The following is a 27245-nucleotide window of genomic DNA, read 5'->3' as shown; positions in this document are numbered from 1 at the left end:
AGCTTAACTTCAGGTGGTTGCTTCTTTTATCCGCTTATAGTTTTCCTCCTTGTTGTCATGGAGACATCCCTCATGAGTTGAACAATGCTTAGTGCCTTTAGATATTTTATTTCGTGTTGATGACGACCCATTAATGTCTCTTTCCTGTACTTCACATTGAATTGAATGTTAGGCCACTGAGTGCATCAGCAATAATACATTTCAAATACAAGGACTCCTGCTTTGAAGCTTCCGCCCAATACCATCCTAATGAGCAGTGCAAGGCTGTTCTGGAACTGTGACCCGGAGGATAATCACATGCTTGCATCGGGGGCATTACCCTCCAAGCTGTCCAGTACCATCCTAATGAGCAGTGCAAGGCTGTTCCGGATCTGGGACCCGGAGGATAATCACATGCTTGCATCATGGCCATTAACCTCCAACCTGTCCAGTACCATCATAATGAGCAGTGCAAGGCTGTTCCGGAACTGTGACCCGGAGGATAATCACATGCTTGTATCTGGGCCATTACCCTCCAAGCTGTCCAGTACCATCCTAATGAGCAGTGCAAGGCTGTTCCGGAACTGTGACCCGGAGGATAATCACATGCTTGTATCTGGGCCATTACCCTCCAAGGTGTCCAGTACCATCCTAATGAGCAGTGCAAGGCTGTTTCCGGATCTGGGACCCAGAGGATAATCACATGCTTGTATCTGGGCCATTACCCTCTAAGCTGTCCAGTACCATCCTAATGAGCAGTGTCAGGCTGTTCTAGAACTGTGACCCGGAAGATAATCACATGCTTGTATCTGGCCCATTACCCACCAAGCTGTCCAGTACCATCCTAATGAGCAGTGCAAGGCTGTTCTGGAACTGGGACCCGGAGGATAATCGCATGCTTGCATCATGGCCATTACCCTCCAACCTGTCCAGTACCATCATAACGAGCAGTGCAAGGCTGTTCCGGAACTGTGACCCGGAGGATAATCACATGCTTGTATCTGGGCCATTACCCTCCAAGCTGTCCAGTACCATCCTAATGAGCAGTGCAAGGCTGTTCCGCATCTGGGACCCGGAGGATAATCGCATGCTTGCATCATGGCCATTACCCTCCAAGCTGTCCAGTACCATCCTAATGAGCAGTGTAAGGCTGTTCCGGAACTGTGACCCGGAGGATAATCACATGCTTGCATCGGGGCCATTACCCTCCAAGCTGCCCAGTACCATCATAACGAGCAGTGCAAGGCTGTTCCGGAACTGTGACCCAGAATATAATCACATGCTTGTATCTGGGCCATTACCTTCCAAGCTATCCAGTACCATCCTAACGAGCAGTGCAAGGTAGTTCCGAAACTGTGACCCGGAGGATAATCACATGCTTGCATCATGGCCATTACCCTCCAAGCTGCCCAGTACCATCATAACGAGCAGTGCAAGGCTGTTCCGGAACTGTGACCCGGAATATAATCACATGCTTGTATCTGGGCCATTACCCTCCAAGCTGTCCAGTACCATCCTAATGAGCAGTGTAAGGCTGTTCCGGAACTGTGACCCGGAGGATAATCACATGCTTGCATCGGGGGCATTACCCTCCAAGCTGTCCAGTACCATCATAACGAGCAGTGCAATGCTGTTCCGGAACTGTGACCCGGAGGATAATCACATGCTTGCATCGGGGGCATTACCCTCCAACCTACCTTCCCAGGATCGGAATCCAAGGCTTTTAAGAAACGTGCATCTTTACATCCGGTGCATTAACCAAATGAGCTATATTTCTAAAGAGGCTGCTGTTTTTTGGGAGTATTCTATGGCTGGGGAACCCTACTTGCATTGCTAAAGAATATCATTTATGGAAAAGAGGATATATACAAAGAGGGCAATGAACTATGAGAAGTCTACTGAGCTTGTAAGGTTTTGGAAAGTGAGAAAGGGCAGTCTCTCAGAGCAATGCCAGCTTGCCACTCTCCATGGCAATGTTCCAGCTTGCCACTCTCCATGGCAATGTGCATTAGAATGGACTATAAACCGGCAGGTCAGACACTAGACACATTGAATGTGAGACTGCCCCCAAGTGGTGGCACACTGCCAGCCCTCATTACGAGTTTGGTGTTATTTCAGAGGATTTTCCTCTGAAATGCCTCCAAACGGATTTACCGTTACCGCCACTTTGTCAGGCAGAATGTCCACCTGATTACAAGTGGTGGTTGCGGTGTAAATCCCCATTTATATTGTGTCTATTGGACCCAATGGGGCATTTATTGTGTAATTACCGTCACAGTAATTCCACCAACTCTGCCTATTTATTTATTTATTTATTTATTTATTTTTGGGGCGTTGAGTGGCAGTATTTACCGCCAGGGTTTTGCTGGAGGTAAATCTTCCACTCAAAGCCAGAACTCATAATATGGCAAAGTGGTGAAATTGAAGGTAACTCGGTAACCTCCAATTTTCCCACTTATCGCCATACTCGCAATGAGGCACATTGTCACTTAAGAGGTATAACGTTCCAGCTGAGAAATTCTGCTATCAAAAGAACTGCTGCGTTTCTGAGAACAGCTGTTAGGGAGAATTCTCTTATAAGGCTAATTTCCCAAACCTAGTGACACCCCCAGCAACTTTGATGGATTTTTGGGTGTTTTTTTTTCCCTCCTTCTAAGAGTGAGACTCTTTTCCTCCAACTCTTAGGCATGATTTGAGGTATGATTTTGACTTGGTGTGTGCTTGTGGGCTATGGGGTCTTTTACTCCATAGGGCGTCATCTGTTTTGGTACGTGTGTTACACAGCACCCTCAGTGCAGTAACACAGGGGTGTCATAGTGACCCCCAAACATAGACTCCATACCCTGGGACTGACTACTGTCTCCCAGGGCATGTAAAGTCACCATTGGCATTACTAGTCCAAAATTGTGAACAGAACCAGTACAAACCATCATATTGTGGAAGTACTGGAAGGGGTTAATTAGATTGCCCCTGGGTCTGTTTCCAAGGGGGCACTGCCCAGTCCCCCCTTGTCGAGTTTCTGGCTGGTGGCAGTGGTTATCACTCGAAATATTCAAACGGAATATTTCTATGGGATTTTCCCATTCATTTTAAACGCACCACTTTTTGGTGCAATGTTAAAGATACCGCCGGTTTATTTATTTAATATAAAATCACTGGTTGGGTCTTTTCACCAGAACTCGGTTTTAAAATGGCGTTTGTGTCCGTCTCTGTAACTCTAATAAAGGTCGGGCCCTTTGTTCCACTTTTTGGCGGGCTTCTCCACAGAAGCTCTCCAAATGGTGCCACTCTGTCTGGGATTCACATGATGTGTGGGAGGGGGAATAGGCACCCTGGACTGCGTTGCCTCGGCAACTCAAGTCGCACTCTAGTCTGATTGGCCCAGTGGTAAGCCACCCAGCTCACCACTTAGCATTTATGAGTGACAACTAGGCTGTTGAATGGGGGTTTTTCTGCATAAAAGCAGGGCTTTGGGGACTGGAACTTCAGAAGTCGCCACAGGACCTAAGAAATCCAAAGAGGGGAGAAGCTGAGTCATCTGCAACAATGACACCACTGGTGGAGCCCTGCTGCAACAACCTCCCACTTTCCCGACGACAAGAAAAGATCTTCTGCTGTAAGAGTCTTCTCCCTTTGAGCTGGTGGGACCAACCAGTTCGCCATTCGCCTTCCAGGACGTCCCTTGGTCGAATCACCCGTGCCAAGCACCCCGGCGGCCGGATAGCCAAGCTTCACCACTGTGACCGCGTATAAAAGGAACGCACCTTTTAACCGACGAACTCCGCGGATGGTTTCATCCCTTTGCAGTGCAACGACTCCAAGTTTCCTCCTAAACGAGATCTTCTCCTTCCCTGGTCGAAACCACAAACTGCACTCGCTGCCAGGAACAACTGCCACCGCTGGAGCTTCCTCACTTTTAAAGGTACTGTGTTCCACCTGGCCTCCCTTTCTACGAATTGCTAAAGGTGACCCTTAAATCCTTGGCTTTCCAACTGGGTTCGCCCCCAGACCTTCTAACTTTATCTTCTGCATCGTACCAACCTCTTTTGAACATTTCTGCAAAGACTTTAGTGCATTTTAAACTGTGTGTTCTTGGGCACATTTTGCCTTGCTCCATTTAAAGTGGGCCTGGCCTATGAACTTTGGCTCTACAGTAGACTCTGCCTTCACTAACTTGCTGTGGTCTTAGAAAAGTGTTGGGAACTCTTTAATTTTCATGACCTGCCTTTTCTCTCCCCTTAACCTAATTATTGGAGTGCCATCTAAGTTACGTGCTCGCATCTGTTTTACAAATAAGGGGTGTTTTGACTTAGACTTGTCTAATAATCATTAAGGGAGGTGTGTATACTTTTGTTGATTGTGTATGAACTTGCTTTGCTATATAGTGCTAGTGTATTTCCTGAAGTGTGTGTTAAATAAATATATACATTTGATACCAAGCTCTGGTCAGTGTTTGTTTGCTCTACTGTGTTTTTAGCCCTATTGTGTGTTCTCTGTATACTGCCCTACTCGTCTTGAGAGTGGTCTGACTGCTCAGCCACAGCTACCAGGTAAATCTGGGTGGTGCAGACTGCTACCAATTGGGTTTACGGCCAACACCTGTAGTCTTAATCTTTTTGCGGTGTTCCCCAAGGGAACTGCACAGGATCTGCCTAACAGCAGATACTGTTAACATGTTAACTGAAGGCAAACTGGAATTACTTCCCACCTGTTCCATGCTACACACTCATTCCCCCGCCACCCCAGCATCCTAAATTCATTGGGTGGGGAGATGTTTGTACTCATTGTTTTAAGTAGGGCCTGTTTGTTTGATATATGCAACAATCAGCTCAGTCATTCACATTTGTTAACTCCAAAACATGTCTTGCTACCACCACCATGTGGTAACGGCCTTATAGACCTTGGGACGGGTCATTATCGCTTGGGATCATTTCTCTTCCCCAATTTATGGTCTTCTGTTTTGCCTGAGGCAGTAACTTGGTGGCGGGTCATTATCCTTCGATAATGACCCCTCTTTCGGTCTATAAGGGTACATTAATAAACCAAATGAATTTTGAATACTCTGATTTGTTGCTAGAGGTGTTATTATTTGGGCTACTGTTTTTGGGAATGAGGTGGATGCCTCAGTGTTATATTGGCGTGCCTCCACCTGCCAGATTAAAGAAACTCTTGTAGACTATTATAAACTGTCCACTGAATGCATCGTTATATCAGTTAGAATGTTGTCGAACACTTAGAACGTTTGTTGCCCCCTCCTGTATTTTAGTGCAGAAAGCACTTTGCCATTTAAATGCAAACTCTTGGATGTTTCTAAAGTCAAAAATGTGGTCAGAAATGTTTTTTTTGTGGTCTGCCGAGCAAGGAATGGCAACAGTAACAACCTGTGAATTATTCACACTCCCACCCAAACTGGCAACACTTCTCGACACACAACCCCAACACTGGAACAGCACAGGTAAACACCATGGAACACAGAGCGCCCCAAAACACAAGATGAACCCGCCACAGATGCAACAAAACAACACTCCAGGCTTTCCTTGAACATCACTCTACAAGACACCATGGACAATCGCTGTGAGGAATTCCACCCTCCGCATAGTGGGTGTGCGCTCGCCTGTTTCTTTATGAAATTGTAAAAGCAATGGAATGATGGTAGAACAACCTGTAGAAAATATTTGGGGCTAATCTGCACACATTTTCTCATGCTCACTGAACGACATGCACATAGACCTGTGTACTCTGGGTGGACACAGCCTATAAGCATCGCCCCCCCCCCCCGGCCCCCAACACGTCCTATGTAGACGGGATATTACAGCCAGGATTAAACCATGTCATCTCAGAAGGGGAGGGAAAACATTCCCCATGTCATGGCCAGCCTAATTAACCATAAAAGGCTCCATGGATCCGCCCTGCCTGTTTGGTATGTGGATCGCTGCCACCAGCAGCAGAGGTAAACAATCAGTTTAATTCAAACAGGCCCACATGGGGTCTGGCTGCAGAGGCTAACAAAGGCGACTGGAAACCCCAACAACCTTTGATAAGCATCTGTGTCAACTTGAAGCCAGCTCCCACCTCTCAGTATCGAGGGCAGTGAACTGTCCTGTCTGAGACAGCTGTTTACAGTTGTCCTCCCCGCAGGGGTATACCATTCAGAAGGTACATGAATGTTGTTTCAAGAAGCCAAAATGTCTGCAGCTTCAAGGGAGACCTGCTGCTTTAATGAGGAACCACAGAGAGCTACATTAACCAGCGAGACCCTGTGATCCACAACAGACAGGAAGATGGGTGGAACTTAGTATTACATGTTTTCACCCCTTTTACCTTTTCTGTTGTAAACCTCTCTGGTTATGTCCTCATGCATACAGGAGACTGTTGGTGGGGAACCAGGATTGGTTCATTAAGGTAGGCTTAGCCTACACCAATCACTGTGGCCCATTTGGCTTTAAAAGAGGGTTGAGACCCTCTTTGGGGCAGATCATCTGAAGGCTTCACCAGAAGCAGAAGGAAGAGCTCAGCATTGGATCCTGGCTGAAGGTACAACCAGTACCCAGCCAGCACACAGCATGTACCGCTAGGCTCTGCAGCAAGCTTCCTTAGTGGGAAGTCCCAGAGACTCTCTGAACCAAGGACAAGGCAGCTGCCTGCAACACTATCTTCAGCTTTGGGCCGTCTGCCTTAAAGGACAACAAAAGCCCATTGAAGAAGCTCTGAGGAGTGCATCGACCAGCATCTACCAACATCCGCCTGAACAGACATTTTTGAGCCCCTCCAGGTGCAACCGACTGCACTGTTGACTGTTGTGACGCGCAGTCGCTAAAGCCATCCAAACCACCTCGACCAGTACTTCAGAACCGCCAACTAGCACTAAGACAATTATTCCTGACCCCGAGCCACCGTGTAGGCCAGCCTGCAGCCATCCGTCCAGCCTCACTCGCCGAACTGCTTGCCACTTGATACCTGCAGCTGTTTCACAATTTCAACTGTTGCAGAAGCTACAAAGTGCCCTGAAACCGAGACTACACTGTCAAGCACCAAGAACATATCCAAAGACAAGGTACATTGTGGTTCTGTCCCCCTGGTCCTTCTCGAAAGGCCCCTAGTGACATTTTACAACCCATTGCTCTCTTTGTGTTGAAATCAAGTATCCTTGAACATTGCAATTAATTACTTTACTGACTACCCTCCCGTCATTATCCAGTGAATCCCTTTCCTTTGTGAAACTCTCTGTCCTCTGTGTTCCTTTACAGCTTTACAGGGTGGGTTGCATTTTGTAGTGTGCTAGAACTGTCTGTTGTGAAATTAATAAAGTAGATATTTTATACAACCTTGACTGGACAGTCCCTTTTATCATTGGGTAATAATGGTATTTTTGCCGTGTTGCTGCTAACCAATGATCCACTAGCTTGCAGAGATCAGCCTGCCATTCCGTTCACGTTTCCATAATTGGACAAGGAGGTTTATAATTTGCTTGTGTTTCCAATTTGTTTGGATCCCTTCTGGTGTACTAGAGGTGTGGAGCTGATTGATGGTTTATGAAACAGATATTCATAGCTTTATTTTCCACATCCTGAATGGAAGACTAAAAGTCCCAGAAGGCAAAGTAATGAGAGCTGCAAAAAACTCCTGTTTTACACCCCTGTACTTGTAACATTTAAAGGAGCAATAATGCACATTGGGGCTCATTGCAAGTTTGCTGGTATCCTGGCAGTAAATCCACCATGATACCAGCAAAGTATTACCGTTACCAGCACTCGGGTCGGTGGAATGTCCTTCGGATTACCAGTGATGGTGTAACTCTCCATTCCATGGAGTCCTATTGCACTATATTATACGTTAATACCGACATGTGAATTCTGCACCACGTCAACTTGTAATGAGGCCCATTGTGTGTTGAGGTCAATGTGTGGGGAACAGTGAGTAGGTGTTAATAGGTCCATGCAGTACCATGGATGTTTTGGGGCAGGAACAACCCTAGTAGGAGATTATCCAAGCTGTTTCCCAAGCACCTATCCTTCTGTGACTGACTGGCTCATCAGAGATTGCCTTTTAATGTTTCCCTCCTTTTGGTTGTCACTTGCAGGTGCATCTGGGACCTTCATCTTGCTGTCCCAGCTTCTGCTCTTTGTGATGGCCGTCACCGCACTCACTGCGGTAATTCTAGCCTGCTACCCAGATAAGCTTGCATTCTTTAAGAGCAAGAGAGGTAAGTCACCATTGTATTGTGGGTAGGATTTGAAGAACAGCACACACCTGTAAACCTGTGCTGCACTACAGGGCTCAGCCTTTCCTTTCCTCTAGATGAAAGGAAACGGTGCCGGATTGTTGAACTACCAAGGAGCCAATGTAGGGTCAGCAAGTGTAGTGGGGCAATTGTTGGCTAGAGAGCAGGTGCCCCCCTGCCTTCCCCAGAAAAAATGGAATTACAAAATCAGAAGGGACCCATTTGAAACTGCACTTTAAATCCTCCTGGAAATGCAGCTGGCACAAAGAATAGTTAGTTTTGCTACAGAAGCAGGGACAGGGGAGGCATTATCTTGCACAATTAGTGTGCCTTTTTAAATAGAATAGACTAGGTGGCAGGTAAGCGTGTACCAAGGATGAGGGACTCATGACACTAGTAGGGCAGAATTTCTATAGGTAATCATGAGGTTGCAGCGTACCTATATGTAGAAATGTTATGTGCCAGGCATGCACCAGGTTCTCGGTAGGCAGCAAATAATTGCAGAGCAAATGTGTCCTTCAGAAGAAACCTAACGTGCCATTTCAAAATTGCACCAGCAGTGCAGAGAATTCAGCTTGCTGCTTTAAGAAAAGCCCATTAAGCACACTTGAACAAATCCGGGAAATTGTTGTAGCGGGCTAGATGGTAGCTATCTCAAGGAATGTCAAGGGCAAGGCTTTGCAGAGAGTGCACATGGTGGTACAAGATATTACTGTGTGCAGTTAGCTGTCAGATAAATTGAGTTACAAGGACATGGCAAACCATTTCAAGTTTATAGCATTCCAGGAAATCAGAAGCAGTTGGCAGACTAATGTTTCTGCAACCGGCTAGGCGTGACAGAAGGAGCAAAAAGCGACTAAAAGAAAAAAACTAATTACAGCGATGAAATCTTAGCAGGGTAAAATCATGATGACTCACAGAAATAATTATTCATGAATATGTCAAGAGCAGGATGGCCATCACGGATTGTGAACAAGGGCTTGAGCCGCCGCAAACTCATGGCATGGGGGAGGTAACATGCGTTATTTGATTTAGTTAAAATAAGGCGATGCACTTGCCCCTCACTCTCACTTACTTGTATAAACTAAACATGTCATCATGCAGCCAGTTCATGGATAGTGTGGCCACATTGTACCCAATGAGCATATGTCTTTTTTTCAGTGCAGAAGTAATTTAGGGCCTATCAAATAATTTCCAGATGTGATGAGGTAGCACTTTTTAGGGGAAGGTCCATGGGTGGGATTTTAGATAACAATTGTCCAAATCCTATTTGTGCAGATATAGGTTCCATATGTAGCTTAGTAGAGAGAGCCAATAACCAGGAGTGATAGGTTTTCATAACTGTGACATCAAAATGATTCATTTGTACTATATAAACTCCTGTTTTACGTTGGCGAATTCTGGAGTGAGAGCTTGGATTTTAATCTTGATTTTTTTTTTCCCCAGTCTATTGCCATAAACTGGTTACCTTGCATTTGGCATACCACAACCACTCTGTGTTGTCTCTTTTTTTACAAATACCAGTTTTGGGCAATTTGGCTTTTTGTGACCCTCTTTTCACAAGTCAGGCAAGCAGTGCTTGTGTAGGAATATCCTTGTTGAGAAGTGTGCCACTGTGTTCTGGACGAATGTAAGGGGTCCCAGGAGAAAGGCGAAGAGAAGAACAATGAAGCTGTTCTGCATAGTCCAGCCCTTGTGAGAGAATAATGGAGTTTTGTCAGGAAAGGGGACACTTTACAAAGGGTCTTGAGATGAACAAACCATGCTTACAATGTGAGGCGTCTAGCCCCCCTTTCTTAATTTGTCCACTCGCCAAATCCCTGGTTGATCTGGTAGCTATTCATAAAAATTGGAGCGACCGTTCCACCCTTGGTGTGAATGACGCTGCTCCACAGTGTACAGAGTGAAGAAACTACACATGATCAGGCGATGACTGATTTGAACACACAGACCCTGATAGTCACAGCAGAGGTCAGACCAAGATTGTACCACAATAGGTCAGACAAGACTGTTGTACAATAGATCAGACGCTGCCTCCCAAGTATCCCATGCATATGTGGTGACTGACTCGTCTCCTGCGTTCAAACCACCCTCACCCTCTGCCCTTCCCCCCCTTTTTACTTGCTGATCCTTCGATTTCCTCCCAACATTCTATGTGACCACTAATCTGCTTTCTGTCCTCCTGCCTTCTATGTGCCCTACCCACTTCTACGATTCAGGGCCCTCCATCTTTCATTGGATTTTTGGCACAGACCATTCGCCATCTTGTAAGGACTCATCTAGGTGGTCTACCTTCTTTTACACTTTTGGGGTGGTGTTCTCCAAAGGTGGGCTCAATATTCTCAGGCCGTTCTCACAATGTATCCCGTGTACTGCAGCACTACTCAGCTGCGTTCCCTCTATTGGAGAATGTGATGTTGATGGTGTTACCCCAAAGTCCCTTTCCTGTGGAATGGCCATCACCAGACTTGTAATTTCTCATCTTCCCTGGCCTATGTCACAGATGTAGCAGCTTCCAGAGACCGTTCAAGGGTCTTTATATTTTTTTTATTTGTGGAAAAGGGCTCCAAAGGTCATTCCTCTCTCGAACCTAAAGATGGGCAGTCCCACCCCAACAAAGGCATCCCTCAATCCCAGACTGCTACCTTCTTCTGAAAGCTAGCTACCTTCTTCTGAACACCATCTACCTACACCTCTTCCAGGAACAATCTAGACACTCCGATAACATGCCCTTGTCCTTCCGTGCCCTGGTGTTTCTTTCTCTATATCTGTCCTCCGACATTCCCCTTCTACTCTTCTCCTTCCTCCCACAGTTATCACCCACTTCTCTCTCCCTGGCTCATCCTCCTCTGTCCCACCATTGTTTCTCTTTCTACGATCACCCTCCACCCTCCGATCTTACTACCTGCTACTGCTTCCATACACTTCGACCACTGCATATTGGCATTAAGCAAACCCCAACATGGGAGTCGGACACCTCTGTGGCCTGGCTCGCTCTGTGGTGAGCGCTTGTTTCCCTGCATCTGCTCTCTCAACATGCTGCACGCCGATGGCTTGTTCGCTTGGTTTGTGTGGTGTTTCCCCTTTAAATATGTGTCATGACTGACCATCAATAAAAAGTGCCTCGGCCAGCACGTGCCTCAGAACGACGGCAGACTCCATGAATGGCACTTCTGTCTCATTGTCAGGCTTGAAGGCTGACACCATGTGACCATGGTCACGGTCTTGGTGACCTGGGTGCTCCCGCCAGCTGATGTCTTACGGCATCAGGGTGATCACTGCTACTGTATGTGCCGAGGCCCCCAGCACTAATCTGGCTGGCCTGTGATACCACAGCACAGCTGCTAGCCCGAGAACCCCCCGGGCAGCTGATGTCTTGACGTGTGATCGCAGCAATCGGGGTGATCCCTGCTACTGTATGTGCCGAGGCCCCCAGCACTAATCTGGCTGGCCTTTGTCACCATAGGCACAGCCCACAACAGTTTGCAAGTCTTTGTTATGCCTCATGATCCTGTCCATGCTCCACCCCAGGCCTTCCTGAGCTGTGGGTGGTAACTTCTCCGCTCAGCCAGTCACTTGTAGGGAGAACTCTGGGCCAGCGCAAGAGTGTGGTCGGTGCCTTTGTCCCAACTACAGAGAATTGGTGCCGGGGGACCCGACATCATGGCTATGATTCTGGCCACATATGGTGGCTGTGGCTAGAAGTATTGCGTAGGAGCGGTGCTCAAGTGCCCTGTGCTGGTAAGTCCCTTGTGTGTACATGGGTGCGATCCAAGGCACTCGTATACATTTGGACACAACACGTTCAGATGTAACAATCTGTCTAATCCTCTAGAATTGCAACAATGGACACTTTTTGGAGACTGTGTTTTTGCATAAGCCAGTATGGAAGACACACGCACAGGAGCCAGGGCAGACACAATGCTTGTTGAATGCTCCCTTGTCATTGACATAATGCTTGAAAGTGATTTGTATTATTTTTTTTTAACTTAAGTATGCAAAGTCATCATCGACTCAGCAGCACCGGGTGGAGTGCTTCTAATCGTGCTGTTCTCCAGCTTCCTGATCCAGGATATCCACACACTGCGGGGTAAGACCCACACTAATCCACACACCTTTTCCAAGGAATGCCATGAATCCGCTTGCAGCATGCAGCTGTGTGGCGTGGGCGAATTCACTCCAGTGTAGGGTAGCATACTGGAAAAGTACACGGTATGGGGTAACACTGGGGACGCTGCATAACTCATGGTAAGACTCTGATATAGGGCACTGCAAGGTAAGGCTCAAAGAATCCCAATCCGTGCAAATATGCGAAACTGTAAGACCTCAGGGAAAGCGCCCATGTGGCTAGGGCATATTGGAATCTCCTCTGGGCAGGCCAGGGCATATGGGAATCTCCTCTGTGTAGGCCAGGGCATATTGGAATCTCCCCTGTGCAGGCTAGGGCATATCGGAATCTCCTCTGTGCAGGCTAGGGCATATAAAAATCTCCTCTGTGCAGGCTAGGGCATATTGGAATCTCCTCTGGGCAGGCCAGGGCATATGGGAATCTCCTCTGTGTAGGCCAGGGCATATTGGAATCTCCCCTGTGCAGGCTAGGGCATATCGGAATCTCCTCTGTGCAGGGTAGGGCATATAGGAATCTCCTCTAGGCAGGCCAGGGCATATTGGAATCTCCTCTGTGAAGGCTAGGGCATATGGGAATCTCCTCTGTGAAGGCTAGGGCATATTGGAATCTCCTCTGTGAAGGCTAGGGCATATTGGAATCTCCTCCAGGCAGGCTAGGGCATATTGAAATCTCCTCTGTGCAGACTAGGGCATATTGGAATCTCCTCTGTGAAGGCTAGGGCATATGGGAATCTCCTCTGTGAAGGCTAGGGCATATTGGAATCTCCTCTGTGAAGGCTAGGGCATATTGGAATCTCCTCCAGGCAGGCTAGGGCATATTGGAATCTCCTCCAGGCAGGCTAGGGCATATTGGAATCTCCTCTGGGCGGGCTAGGGCATATTGGAATCTCCCCTGTGCAGGCTAGGGTATATTGGAATCTCCTCCAGGCAGGCTAGGGCATATTGGAATCTCCTCTGGGCGGGCTAGGGTATATTGGAATCTCCCCTGTGCAGGAGGCTAGGGCATATCAAAATTTCCCCTGTGCAGGCTAGGGCATATCAAAATTTCCCCTGTGCAGGCTAGGGCCTATCGGAATCTCCTCTGTGCAGGCTAGGGCATATCGGAATCTCCTCTGTGCAGGCTAGGGCATATCGGAATCTCCTCTGTGCAGGATAGGGCATATCGAAATCTCATCTGTTTAGGCTAGGGCATATTGGAATCTCCTCTGTGCAGGCTAGGGCAAATCGGAATCTCCTCTGGGCAGGCTAGGGCATATCGGAATCTCCTCTGTGCAGGCTAGGGCATATCAAAATTTCCCCTGTGCAGGCTAGGGCATATTGGAATCTCCTCTGGGCAGGCTAGGGCATATTGGAATCTCCTCTGTGCAGGCTAGGGCATATTGGAATCTCCTCTGTGCAGGCTAGGGCATATTGGAATCTCCTCCGTGTAGGCTAGGGCATATTGGAATCTCCTCTGTGTAGTCCAGGGCATATTGGAATCTCCTCTGGGCAGGCTAGGGCATATTGGAATCTCCTCTGTGCAGGCTAGGGCATATTGGAATCTGCCCAGTGAACGCTAGGGCATATCGGAATCTGCCCAGTACAGGCTAGGGTATATCGGAATCTGCCCCTTGCATACTAATGCATGGGGGAATCTGCCCCTTGCAGGCTATTGCATGGGGGAATCTGCCCAGTACAGGCTAGAGCATGGGGGAATCCATCCAGTGCAGGCCAGGACATGGGACAATCCATTCAGTGCAGACTAGTGTGTGGGGAATAGCCCAGTGCAGGCTAGTGTGTGCAGAATGACTCAGTGCAAGCTAGAGCATAGGGGGGGGGAATCCGTCCAGTGCAGGTCAGGGCATGGGACAAGCCATCCAGTGCAGGCCTGGGCATGTGACACTGCATGCAGTGCAGACCAGGGCATGGGACACTGCATGCATTGCAGGCCAGTGCAGGTCAGGGCATGGGACAATCTGCCCAATGCAGGCCAGGGCATGGGTCACTGCTTGCCGTGCAGGCCAGGGCAATGGGAAACTGCATGCCGTGCAGACCAGGGTATAGGGCACTGCATGCAGGCCAGGGTATAGGGCACTGCATGCAGTGCAGGCCAGGACATGGGACACTGCATGCAGTGCATGCCATGGCATGGGAAACCGCATGCCGTGCAGACCAGGGTATAGGGCACTGCATGCAGGCCAGGGTATAGGGCACTGCATGCAGTGCAGGCCAGGACATGGGACACTGCATGCAGTGCATGCCATGGCATGGGAAACTGCATGCCGTGCAGACCAGGGTATAGGGCACTGCATGCAGGCCAGGGTATAGGGCACTGCATGCAGTGCAGGCCAGGACATGGGACACTGCATGCAGTGCATGCCATGGCATAGGATACTGCATGCAGTGCAGGCTAGGGCATGGTAGAATTCATATACTGTCAAATATGATACAGCAGCATGCAAATATTTGAAGGTGATCCAAGCAATGCAGGGCAACCCACAGGTCTTAGGGAGACTTTGCAGTTGTGAAACCCTCTAACCTAATGGGAAAACATGGTTTCAACCGAAAGGTGGACCAGATCTCCCTCTAAATGGGAGCTGTGGCAGAGAAATTGACCTGAACTCCAATGGAGGGAGCAAGACTGGTAGTGTAATTAGTCCCCGCAGATACCCCCAAAGTACGTGCCACACTGGCATACTGAGTAAAATACATTTTTGGGGTCAGTGAAGATCCTACTCCCTGTTTGTGGCAAGAACTGTGCTTGTAGGCTGTGAGGTGAGAAGATGAGGGCACCCTAGACCACAAGAAGCACAGATTTATGAAGTCCTAATCAGGACCCCAAATGCCACATGGAAAACAGTCCCCATAACTTCCTATACCTCTAGTATCCATTAATGATGATAATTTGCATTTATATAGCACTAAGAACTCTCGGGCATCCGAGCACTGCTTATTATTACCCACAGTGTGTGGTGCTCATTTATTGACCTCAGAAGGATGAAAGGCTGAGTTTGGCCCTGCCGGGATTCGAACCTGCGTCGCCAGGCTATGCACGGATGTCAAAACGAGCATTGTACTCGCTGTGCTATCTGCATAAATTATGCAATTGCATACTATGCACGAAATACAGAACACGGGGGGAGGGACATGAGTTAATCATTTTATTTATGTATTGTACAGTCGACAAATGTGCAGACGTGTATTCCAAAACACATGAATAGTAAATCGTAGATTCATTTTTCCCCTTCTCCCACCCCTTCCTCTCCTCCTCCTCCTCCCACCTCCCTCCCTCCCTCTTTCACATAGATCTATTCCACTTCTCTCCCCTTCCCTCCATCGCTACATACTGTTTTGTTGACTGATTCAAGTTAGTAATGCTTCTATTGGTACTGTTATTATTATCTTAATTGTATCCTGTTGTTATATGTGCAGCGCTGGTCTAAAGCGCTATATAAGCCTAATAAATACAATACAATTTTCAACAATCAATCATAAATATACCCATTAAAATAGAACTAGAACAGAATAAATGAAAGGAAACCTAGACCTATCCCAATCAACATCAAACACAGCCGTGAGCTCAGTACTAGAACTCTAGTCAGTATGTTTTTAATTCTGATCCATAATCTTGTTAGGTGATATATATATATATATATATATCTATATATATATTCACTAACATAAAAACCTTGTTAAAGGGACGTTATGGTTAAGTTGCACCACTACAAAACCTATGACATTCAATGGAAAAACATTGCTATAGGAACGTTGTGGTTACAGGTAAAACCTAAAAAACCCAGACATTCGCCAGTTATGGTACGCTATGCAACCATAACTTGTGTTACCACTGTTCACTGCAAGGACTAACACCCATGAGATCAAAGATGACATCACAAATGTCATTGATGACATCACTGATGACATCACATGTATATGTAGTTGTCATGATAAGCTTCCATGATAAGCTTCCAGAAGGGATTATCTTTGTTATGTTGCCAAAAAACTATCAGAGATCATGGGGAGAACTATCATTACATAAGTAGGTAATTACACAAAGCATTGCGATAAACAATATTGCATTACACATTTCTTTGCATTAGAAGACTGAAGTCATGTACAAACGTAAGCAGTGTATGCAGCACGCATAATGCAGGTGCAATATCCACATTTTTCCCATGTTGCACAGTGAAATGATGCATGCTTTGCTGTTAGAATTTTGTGGACTGTTAAACATGTGCTAACTAGCTACCAATCCCTCAGTTACTATATAAATATACTACTGCACACAAAAATGAAAGACAGCACAACGGTTACCAATAGCAGCATATACAAAGAAAGTAAAGTAAGCAAAAAAAGTAGCGGTACTGCCACAAAGTGTTCATAACCTAACTGATTATTTTAATGCACAGAAAGAAGCGCTGCATTTCAGGCTTCCTTCTTCCCGTATATATATATATGTAGCGTATGATGTCACTAAACGCTAAGAACATATGAGAACGGTAAGGTGTACAAATGTAGCACCTTCTCACTTTGCAATTCCTCACTGCTAGTCAAGAAAATCAACTAGTGTACATATCTCACTAAACTAAAAAAAGAGGGTGTCCGACTTGTGACATCATCTTTGATGTCATGGGTGTGAGTCCTTGCAGTGCACAGTGGTAGCGCGAGTTATGGTTGCGTAGCGTACCATAACTTGCGAATTCCTGGGGTTTTTAGGTTTTACCTGTAACCATAATGTTCCTGTAGCAACGTTTTTTGCTAGTGAATTTCATAGGTTTTTAATAGTGCACTGTAACCATTACAATGCTTTAGGCTAGTTTCGTAAATAAATCAGAGGTGGTTGTAGTAGCGCAACTGAACCATAATGTCCCTTTAACAATGTTTCTTGTTAGTGAATTTCATCGGTTTTTAGTACGGCACCACTATGTACCATAATGGTGCTTTAGTTTTTTGCAGTAAAGGCAAAAGGTGTTTAGTAGAGCAACTTAACCAGAACGTCCTTTTTAAGAACGTTTTTTGTTAGTGAATTACACAGCCACTTTAGGGGCTATGTAGTTATGGTTAAGTTGCTGTTTCCATAGGAAGAACACTTTTTGGGCGGCTTATAACTCCGCTCCCCCTGGACGAATCCTCACCAAACTTTGCAGAAAAAGTATATGGCACACTCTGAATTTCTTTGCAGTTGAAGTTTGGTGATGTTTGGTCCAGGGGAGGAAAGTTATAGGGGGGTCCCAAAGCGTCTTTTTCCCCCATAGACTGAATGGGGAAAAAACTTTGCGCACGCCTATAGCCCAAACCGCTGGACAGATTTTCATCAAATATGCGGCAGGAGCTTGCTCCTGAAAGCGTGCTTTTGTAAATTTGGTGCCAATCCGTCCAGTAGTTTTATTTAAAACGACCAAAAAGTATATCTAAAAAAATTAGTGATGTCTATGTCCGCTCCGCGGTCACACTTCCCTGTTCGCTCCGCGGACAAGATAATGATTGGCTAATGGGCTCACGTCATGACCGCGGACACGCAATGTGTCCGCCGATTAGCTGGAGTGAGGCGTGATGTGCGTCAGATTGTTCGGATGCGCCCGTCATCTTGGATCCGCCGACAGCGCAGCGGCGAACAGAGACGAAATGCAGTTTTGGGGGGTGTTTTGGTGTGTCAGTGCTTGGGGAGGTTTAGGGTGTTAGAGATGGGTGAAATACTGTATTTGTTTAGGCGGCAGGTGCTAATGTATTCGCCATACCCGTGCTGTCCGGGATGTTTGTAATTACTGAAAATGAGGGGTCTCATAAGGATAGTATTTCCGTCCGTGATGAAACTGTTCTAAGGACACGTGTGGTGTCAGCAGACATTAAAATTGAGCACATGCCGCAGTTAAAATATTTTATTCTATGGGTGTGGTACTGAGTTATAAGCCGCCATGGGTGTGATATGCTGCAGTGTTTGTGGCCAGGGCCTAGAGTCTTTGGTACATGGCCGTAGGCCATACACCCAAGACTCTATGCCCTGGCCACAACCACCGCAGCATATCACACCCATACATCACACCCATAGATTTGAATATCTATGGCCATGTTTTGCCTGGCGCACGTGTGGTGCACGTGCCCTCTCTGTGCTAGGCGCGTGCGCTACTTCTGCTCTGAATTCTATGAATTGACCCCTATGTCTTAAACCATTTCTATATGTAAATGGGTGTATTTCACTTTTGGCAATGGTGAAATTGGCAAATGTGCTCTGCCAGAGTGCGTCTGCAACTACCAGCAATCATTAACTGTGGCGGAGTACACACAGTAGTGGTGACAGTTACGAACGTCCCTTCCTGTCACCCACACCTGCAGCAGCGACAGTTCCCATTGTCTCAATGGCATAGGAAGGTTCCAGAAAAAGGGAGTATACGCACGTGCATTCACCGCAGACGGCGACGCCCTTCTCCGGGTGTGCCTTTCAACCAGCGTCACGACAACAGTGCCAACGTGACCAGCCGAACACACAGAGGGTGCGCGTCGGCTCTCATTTTGGGAACAAGTGGCGGACTGTCAGACAGTGGCAAAGCATAGGGTTCAGCAATGTACACAGTATTTTTTGGAAAGGGCAACCTTACAAACACATCCTTCTGTCCCATTGCACATGAATGCATGTTTGCGAACAATGTGCCTGCTTTCCGGGTGAGGAATGTGCACAACAATCCATCCAAAATACACACCGTACTAGTGCTGTGTACTGTATTTGCGCCTTTTCTGAGCAGCGGAGTACGGCCCATAACTGCCCTGCAAGTTATGGTGCACCACTCCTGCTCAGCTACAGTGCGCATGCAACTACAACCAGCCATATCACTGTGCTTAAGTACACACACTAGTGGCGACAATTATAAACGGGCCTTGGTGGCACCAACACCTGCAGTGTCATTCGTAACTTCCAGAAAAAAGGGAGCATACGCACGTGCGTGTACACAAGAACGACGATGGCCTTGTCGACATGAAGCACAAACATTCCTTCTTGCCTTTCCATTCTGCTCTGTACAGCACAGCGTCATTCTGTAGTGCTGAAAAGTTGACTACGCTTCCACCAATCACTATGAAGAGTTCTCCATTTCACAATATAACTTCTGTACAACAGAGCTCTGCGTACACACCACGGCCACAAACGCTGTCCCACAATCCCTGTGGCTATACAGTCCCATTTCCATGACCGCAATCCTCAAGTTCCCGGATGTGGCTTTGAAACTGCGTACAGCGGTGTGGGAAAAACATCCAACCAGGGTACGGGAAGGTCGATGTAGGAGGCAGCTCTCAATTTGTTTTTATTTTTTATTGGAGGTTTCCTAGAAAACACCTTTCCCTTCGGATAGTCTTTGCTTTTCTGTTATCTTGTGTGGACAGTCTTCTAGTAAATTCTTCACTGCTTCGTGTAGACGGGCAAACACAGCTTTGCCAGTGGCCAACAAAGAAATGCCATTTTCTTGAAATAACTCCTCATTCCCACAACCAGTGAGGTCATTGTTGCAGAAGAACTTTCCAGCACCGGACACAAAACTGTTAATGCTTCTGTTAATGAGACACCTTCCTGCGTTGGGCTCCGAACCACATCCAGGAGCACTTTTCCATACTGTGCGTGGAGTGATAGATAAGAAAAGCACCTTCGCAGTAGGAATAAGCCACTTCACTAGATTCACCAACCTCCTCCACAACGCGTGTTACCCATATGCATACTGCCGTAGTGGAGCACGACAACATCTGCTCTACCAAAATTGGCCAAGTCTTTCAAAAGTCAATGCATGTCGGCAAAACTGGGCTGATAAATTGTGTTCCTAAATGCGTCTACTCCTTCCAATCCGAAATTGCCAGCAATGTTTCTTTCGAGGGCATACTTGTGCAGATCTATAACGAAGGCATATCCCAAAGTCCACACAATGTGTTTCGCCATGTCAGCCATCCTCACTACGCACTATATAATGGACAACATTATCACCGTCCCTTCCTGGAAAGCACACTCGCAGTTCCTCATTGGGTAATCCCGACAGTTCCATGGCCATTGGCCAGTATCTTCAGAAGGGAAGATTGTGGCATGTGCAGTGCTCAAAACACAGTGAGGACTGCACCCCAGTAAAGCAGGAGCAGTCCATCTTCCATTTCCACTACTTTCTCTCCGCCGCTAGCACATTGGCTACAAGTACATAGGCACAAGCGATTCCACCAATAGCAGGCAAGAGGAACATCCAGGAGACCTGTCCCATTCTCCTCGTGGTTGTATGGATGTGAAGAGCACCCTCGCAGTGGGAAAAACGCCCTTCAATACATTTCAAAAGCTCCTCAGATGAAGAAACAAACATTTGCAACCCACGTTACCCGTGTGCATGCCGCTGTAGTGGATAACATCTGCTGTACCAAAAGGGGCCAAGTTTTGGGCAAACTGCATACATATGAGCAAAAGGGCGCTCAAACACAACGTTGCACAATGCGTCCAGTCCTTCCAAGCGGAAATTGTGAGCAAGGTTTCTTCTCAGGGTGCACTTGTGCAGATCTATCACGAAGGCATCAGCGAAAGTCCACACAATGGCGATCGCCATGTGAGCCGTCCTCACTGCGCACTGTACAATGTACAACATTTTCACATTCCCTTCCTGTGAACCACACCCACAGTGCCTCATTGGATAATCCCAACAGTCCGATAGCTTGATAAACTGGATGCATATTAGCAAAAGGGCGCTCGAGCACAGCGTAGCACAATGCGTCCACTTCTAGCAAGTGCAAATTGTAAGCAAGGTTTCCTTTCAGGGTGCACTTGTGCACATCTATCACAAAGGCATGACTGAAAGTCCACACAGTGCGTTTCGCCTTGTGAGCCATCCTCACTTCGCACTGTACAATGTACAACATTTTCACCTCCCCTTCCTGTGAACCACATCCACAGTACCTCATTGTATAATTCCGACAGTCCCATACCTATTAGGCAGCATGCTAACAATCACAGATTGTGGCACGTGCAGCGGTCAAATGACCACAAGGGCCACACCCTACTAAAGTGGGAGCACTCCATCTTCCCACACAAGCAAAGCTGGGTTGCCAACTGCAGCACTTACTACTCTGCGCAATGCACACTACTCAACCACATATAAGAAGTGGTACCATCATAAAATCATCCATATCTACAGTACCCCACTGGTACATGCAGCGGACACAGTACACAACGGCTCCCTGGAACATCTCCACCCACACACATCTACAACTGTAGTTTCTTCCACCAATCACCACACCCATCAACCACACTAAAACCAACATTATGCCAGCTAAGTTCCTTTCAAGGGCCAATGTGTTCAAATACTTCGTAAAGGAAGGCTCTTAAAATGGCCTACCCATAACAATCACAATTGCAGCAATCTGCCGCCCCATTGTTCAATGGGGGCTATGCTGACCATCACATGCATATGTACGCGTAGCACCTCACTTGTGCTGGTCAAACAAGTGTTCACTGTACCGTACAACCATTCTGTGCACCAAACCTACTTGAAATGCATGCCGACTGACAACTGCATGGCCACATTATGTTGTGCTCCCTGTGATGAAGGCCTAGCCTGCTGGGCACATGGCCTAAGGCCTACGGCCTTTGACCATGCACCCAACAGTCAAAGCCTTCACCACGCCAACCACACCTTAACAAAGCCATGCAGGCCACCATGTACTGATGTGCCCAAATAACATAAAAAACATAGCCTCCAGCACTTCCACGAAATCACTGCACCGCAATGCAGGGATACAAGAACACATGTTCCACTTACCGTAGCGCATACACATATCACTATGTGACTTACCTCTCATAGCACACCACAGTGAATCCTATGTGTAAATGCTATCTTCTTCTGCAGTGCCCACTGGCAACTGCATGGCTACATTATGTTGTGCTCCCTGTGATGAAGGCCTAGCTCTTTGGAGTCACGGCCTAAGGCCTACGGCCTTCGGCCATGCACCCAACAGTCTAAGCCTTCGCCACGCCAACCACACCTTAACAAAGCCATGCAGGCCACCATGTACGCATGTGCCCAAATAACATAAGCAACATAGCCTCCAGCACTGTGCCCCTCGCCTACTTCAGAGGAATGCCGACTAACAACTGCATGGCTACATTATATTCTCCAGCAGGGGGTCTGGCATAGATTCACATGCTCATGAATATTCCCCGTCGTCAGGCTGGGAATCCTCGGTAAAGAAAAATCAGTATCAGTTTCGTTTCTGATCTGTCTTTCGTAGTAGTAACCAATCCCTGATCTCTGCGTCATACTGACCACAGCCAATGACTGCCATCTCCCTTAGCCCCGCCTCTGGCAGCCATCTTCAGATTTTTACAGCCTCTACGTCAACCCCCCCTCCCGGACGGCGAGGGAAAGAAATTGGACACAATGGGACGCAGAGTCGTCTCATCGGCAGCGACGACAATTAAGGCTGGCAACGCCTTGGCTATCGTAGCCCGCTACGACAGGGAGTTGTGGTACAAGATCGCCCCCCTGCTGGACTTTCTACCGGACAACAAGAGGGCGGAGGCCCCAGAGATCTTGCAGGAAGGAGAAGTGGCGTTGGACCACGCCATTACGATAGCGACGTACATCGCTGACACTGGATTTCGCCAGTTGGGCAACGGCGTGTGCCTTAGACGGCGTGGATTGCTCAAGGCAATGGACTTCCGGCAGGACGTGCAGACCAGTTTTTGGACATGCTGTTCGACGGTATCAACCTGTTTGGGAAAACAGTGGACGATTCCCTACAAGCCATCAAGACGGATACAGAGACGGCCCGGGCTCTTGGTGTTCTCCAGCAACGACGGCCGCCCTTCCGGAGCACCGGAGGCAAGCAGGGTGCCTCCAAAGGTTCCGGCGGCAGATATTCCACCTACCGTCAAGCGGCCTGTTCGTCGTCACAGGAAGCCTACAGGGGACGAGGCAAGTCGGGCGGACCCCCGCCGTCGTCGCCAGGGAGCAAAGCCTCGTCGAAGCAGGACTGAACCGGCCGTGGGGTCGGGCCCCCACCGAAGCATCCCGGTGGGAGGCTGGCTGGCGGACTTCGTCAGCATGTGGGAGTCCATCTCCACCGACCGTTGGGTGCTGGACTCCCTGGCCCAGGGTCACGCGCGCGAGTTTCTAAAGAAGTGCCCACGCATCCCCCCCGTGGCCAGGAAGGAACATCACGTCCCCCAACTTCTCTTGGAGGTAAAGGCGATGCTCAAGAAAGGCGCCATCGAGCTTGTCCCAAAGAGGCTTCGGGGCTCCGGAGTTTACTCAAGATGCTTCCTCGTGAAGAAGACAGGAGGATGGCTTCCCATCCTGGACCTACGACGATTGAACAAATTCATCAAGGCACAGAAGTTCCGGATGGTCACCCTCGTTGGATTTTGAGGATGCTTACTTCCATATCCCCATCCTAAAGGGACACCGAAAGTTTCTCAGATTCGTGGTCTAAGGGCGTCACTACCAGTTCAGAGCCCTTCCCTTCGGATTGAGGTTGGCACCCAGGGTGTTCACCAAGTGCCTCGCACTGGTGGCGGCGCGGCTGCGCCTGCAGGGGATCCACGTCTACCCCTACCTGGACGACTGGCTCATCCGAGCAAAGACAAGGGAGCTCGCCGCGGAGCACACGGCGAGGACCGTCCAACTACTCACTGACCTGGGATTCTCCATAAACTACGCCAAGTCCCACCTGGTGCCCCCGCAAGACGCACTGTTTCTGGGAGCGATACTCGACACAGTGGCGCTTCTGGCCTCTCCGTCGGAGGAAAGGATGAGGGCCATCTTGGGCAAGGTGCAGCGGATGCTGGTTGCGGACGCACTGTTTCTGGGAGCGATACTCGACACAGTGGCGCTTCTGGCCTCTCCGTCGGAGGAAAGGATGAGGGCCATCTTGGGCAAGGTGCAGCGGATGCTGGTTGCGGACGCGGCCAGGGTGAGGTCCATCAAATCCCTCCTCGGAATGATGTCTTCTTGCATTTATCTCATCCGCCTGTGCAGGCTTCGGATGCACCCGTTACAGGAGTTCCTAGACGCTTGCTGGATCCAGACGACGGGCAGCTTCGAGGACAGGATCACACTCGACGAGAGCTTCCGACGAGCGATCCGGTGGTGGGGCACCCGCGCGCATCTGATGGCGGGCATGGACTTCCAGACCCCGGGCCACCAGAAGACAGTGACCACGGATGCCTCCCTGGAAAGGTGGGGAGCGCACACCGAAAATCTGCACGCGAGAGGCCTTTGGCTTCCGACGGAGAAGTCCCTCCATATCAACGTCCTGGAGCTCCGTGCAGTGTTTTGGGCCCTCAGATCCTTTCTTCAATCCCTCAAGGGCAAGGTGGTGAGGATCTTCACCGACAACACCACCACCCTGTTCTACATCAGGAAGCAGGGCGGTACCAGATCCCCAGCCCTGTCCAAGGAGGCGCAGGATCTGTGGCATTGGGCCGTCGCCCAAGGGATGTTTCTGGTGCCGTTTCATCTGGCAGGAATAAAAAACACCATTGCCGACTCGCTCAGCAGAGAGCTGCGCTCGTGCCACGAGTGGGAACTACGACAGGATCTAGTGGACCGCCTCTTCCGACGGTGGGGCACACCCCAGATCGATCTGTTTGCGACGGCGACAAACTCCAAGTGCCAGAGGTTCGCCAGCAGGTTTCCCCAGCCGAGGAGCATGGGCGATGCTTTCTCGTTCCCCTGGGAAGGCCTGTTTCTATACGCGTTCCCTCCATTTCCGTTGCTGATCCGGCTCATCAACCAGCTCAAGAGGTCACGGTGCAGGATGATCCTCGTCGCACCTGCGTGGCCGAGGCAGATATGGTTCCCGGACCTTCTGGACTTGTCAGCATCCCCATCAATCAAGCTGCCAGTGGACGCGGATCTTCTCTCCAGGGAAGGAGGTGCCATCCTCCATCACGACCCGAAGTCGCTGAACTTGCAGGCCTGGCTCCTGCAGCGTTTGGAGGTTACGACATACCGGCCGACTGCAGAGAGGTTCTTGCAAAGGCCATGGCGTCCTCAACTCTTAAATGCTACGGACACAAATGGATGAGGTTCTCTGTCTGGTGCCACGCACAGAAGATTAACCCTCTACGGATTACGGCTCCTCAAGTACTGCCGTACCTACGGTCTCTGGCCAAGGCTGGACTGGCGCACGCTTCCATCAAGATTCATCTTGCTGCGATCTCCCGATACACCAGAACCACAGGACGGACGTCTTTGTGGTCTCATCGTCTGGTGAAAGAATTCATGAAGGGACTGTTCAGGTCGTTCCCGCCGGTGAAGGCTTCGGCCCCGGCGTGGGAGCTCAACGTGGTGCTGACCAAGCTCATGGGACCTCCGTTCGTGCCTCTGCACTCAGCTCCGTTGAAGTTCTTTTCGTGGAAAACAGCATTTCTTGTGGCCATCACCTCCGCACGACAGATGGGAGAGATCCAGGCCCTTTCTTGCAAGCCCCCGTACTTGACTTTTCACGACACGAGGGTAGTGCTCAGGACGCACTCCTCCTTCATGCCCAAGGTGCCGTCGGACTTCCACCTCAATGAACCCTTGGTGTTGCCTGTTTTCTTCCCATCGCCTTCATCGCCGGCTGAAAGGACTTTGCACTCGCTGGATGTGGCTAGAGCGCTGAAGTTCTACGTGGACCACACAAAGGGTTTTCGGAAGACGTCACAATTTTTTGTGAACTTTGGACCTGTCAATCAGGGGAAGGCTCTCTCAAAGGCTTCCATTTCCAGATGGCTCTCCGGCTGTATCATGTACTGTCATCGGTTGGCAAACCGACCTCTGCCCGGCCGTCCGAGAGCCCATTCCACCAGAGCGATCGCAGCTACCACAGCGTTCCAATCTAGTGTGCCCCTGCTGGACATCTGCAGGGCTGCTACGTGGAGGTCGACGCACACCTGCATGAAATTCTACTGCGTCGACCGGGATTCCAGGGAAGAGTCCAGGGTCAGCCAAGCAGTGCTGCGCAACCTGTTCGCCTAAGGTGAGCCTGGTGAGAAGATCAGAGATGCTTAATGTTGAGTTGTTGTATTGCTTAATGTTGAGACTGTTGCCACCTCCCGTGGTTGTGCATATGTGTACTGCTATGTATTCTTTTATTCATGAGCATGTGAATCCATGCCAGACCCCATGCTGGAGAAGGAACAAGTTGCTTACCTGTAACTGTTGTTCTCCAGCATGGGTCTGGCATGGATTCACATGCGAACCCTCCCGCCTACCCCTCTGCGGCTCTTCACTTGGTCATACTGCCACTTCACGTGCTACCAAATCTGAAGATGGCTGCCAGAGGAGGGGCTTAGGGAGATGGCAGTCATTGGCTGTGGTCAGTATGACGCAGAGATCAGTGATTGGTTAAACGAAACTGATACTGATTTTTCTTTACCGAGGATTCCCAGCCTGACGACGGGGAATATTCATGAGCATGTGAATCCATGCCAGACCCATGCTGGAGAACAACAGTTACAGGTAAGTAATTTGTTCCTTGTGCTCCGTGTGATGAAGGCCTAGTACTACATGCAGTGGACACACTGCAGGACTGCTCACTGGAACATCTCCACCCACACACATGTACAACTGTACGTGCTTCCACCAATCAACACACCCATACAACCACACACAAACCACCAATGCCCCACCTGCTTTCAACCACTACACATAACTCTTCAGGCAGTCGTCACACTTTCCTCTCATAGAGCTGCAGCCATGCATCAGAGGGACTACAGACTTACCTCTCATAGTACACCATAGTGCAACGTATGTGTAAATGCTATTGTCTTCTGCAATGCACTCCCCTTTTTGGAAGGTGCCTCCCACCACTCTTCCCATAAACACATCGCCCCTACAACTGCCATACCTATGGCTCTCTACGATCTCCACACAACTTTCTTTCCTTCTTAGGTAGCCGCCCATTGCCATATTGTAGGCCAATACCGCTGGCACACCACCCT

General features: G+C 48.7%; 1 protein-coding gene across 2 annotated transcripts in view; it reads left to right on the top strand.

Moving 5' to 3' along the window:
- The window catches only part of LOC138570265 (uncharacterized), a 326232-nt gene that overhangs the window by 176417 nt on the left and 122570 nt on the right, over positions 1 to 27245 (top strand). For both annotated transcript variants that reach the window (XM_069649033.1, XM_069649032.1), the window contains 2 exons: positions 8060 to 8182; positions 12195 to 12290. In XM_069649033.1, coding sequence (XP_069505134.1) covers positions 8060 to 8182; positions 12195 to 12290 — 219 coding nt within the window. The remainder of the gene's footprint in view (positions 1 to 8059; positions 8183 to 12194; positions 12291 to 27245) is intronic.

The sequence above is a fragment of the Ambystoma mexicanum genome, chromosome 2q (genome assembly GCF_040938575.1).
Source record: "Ambystoma mexicanum isolate Mex_15411 chromosome 2q, UKY_AmexF1_1, whole genome shotgun sequence".
In the NCBI taxonomy this organism is placed as follows: Eukaryota; Metazoa; Chordata; class Amphibia; order Caudata; family Ambystomatidae; genus Ambystoma; species Ambystoma mexicanum.
This window is presented reverse-complemented; position numbering and strand designations above follow the sequence as displayed.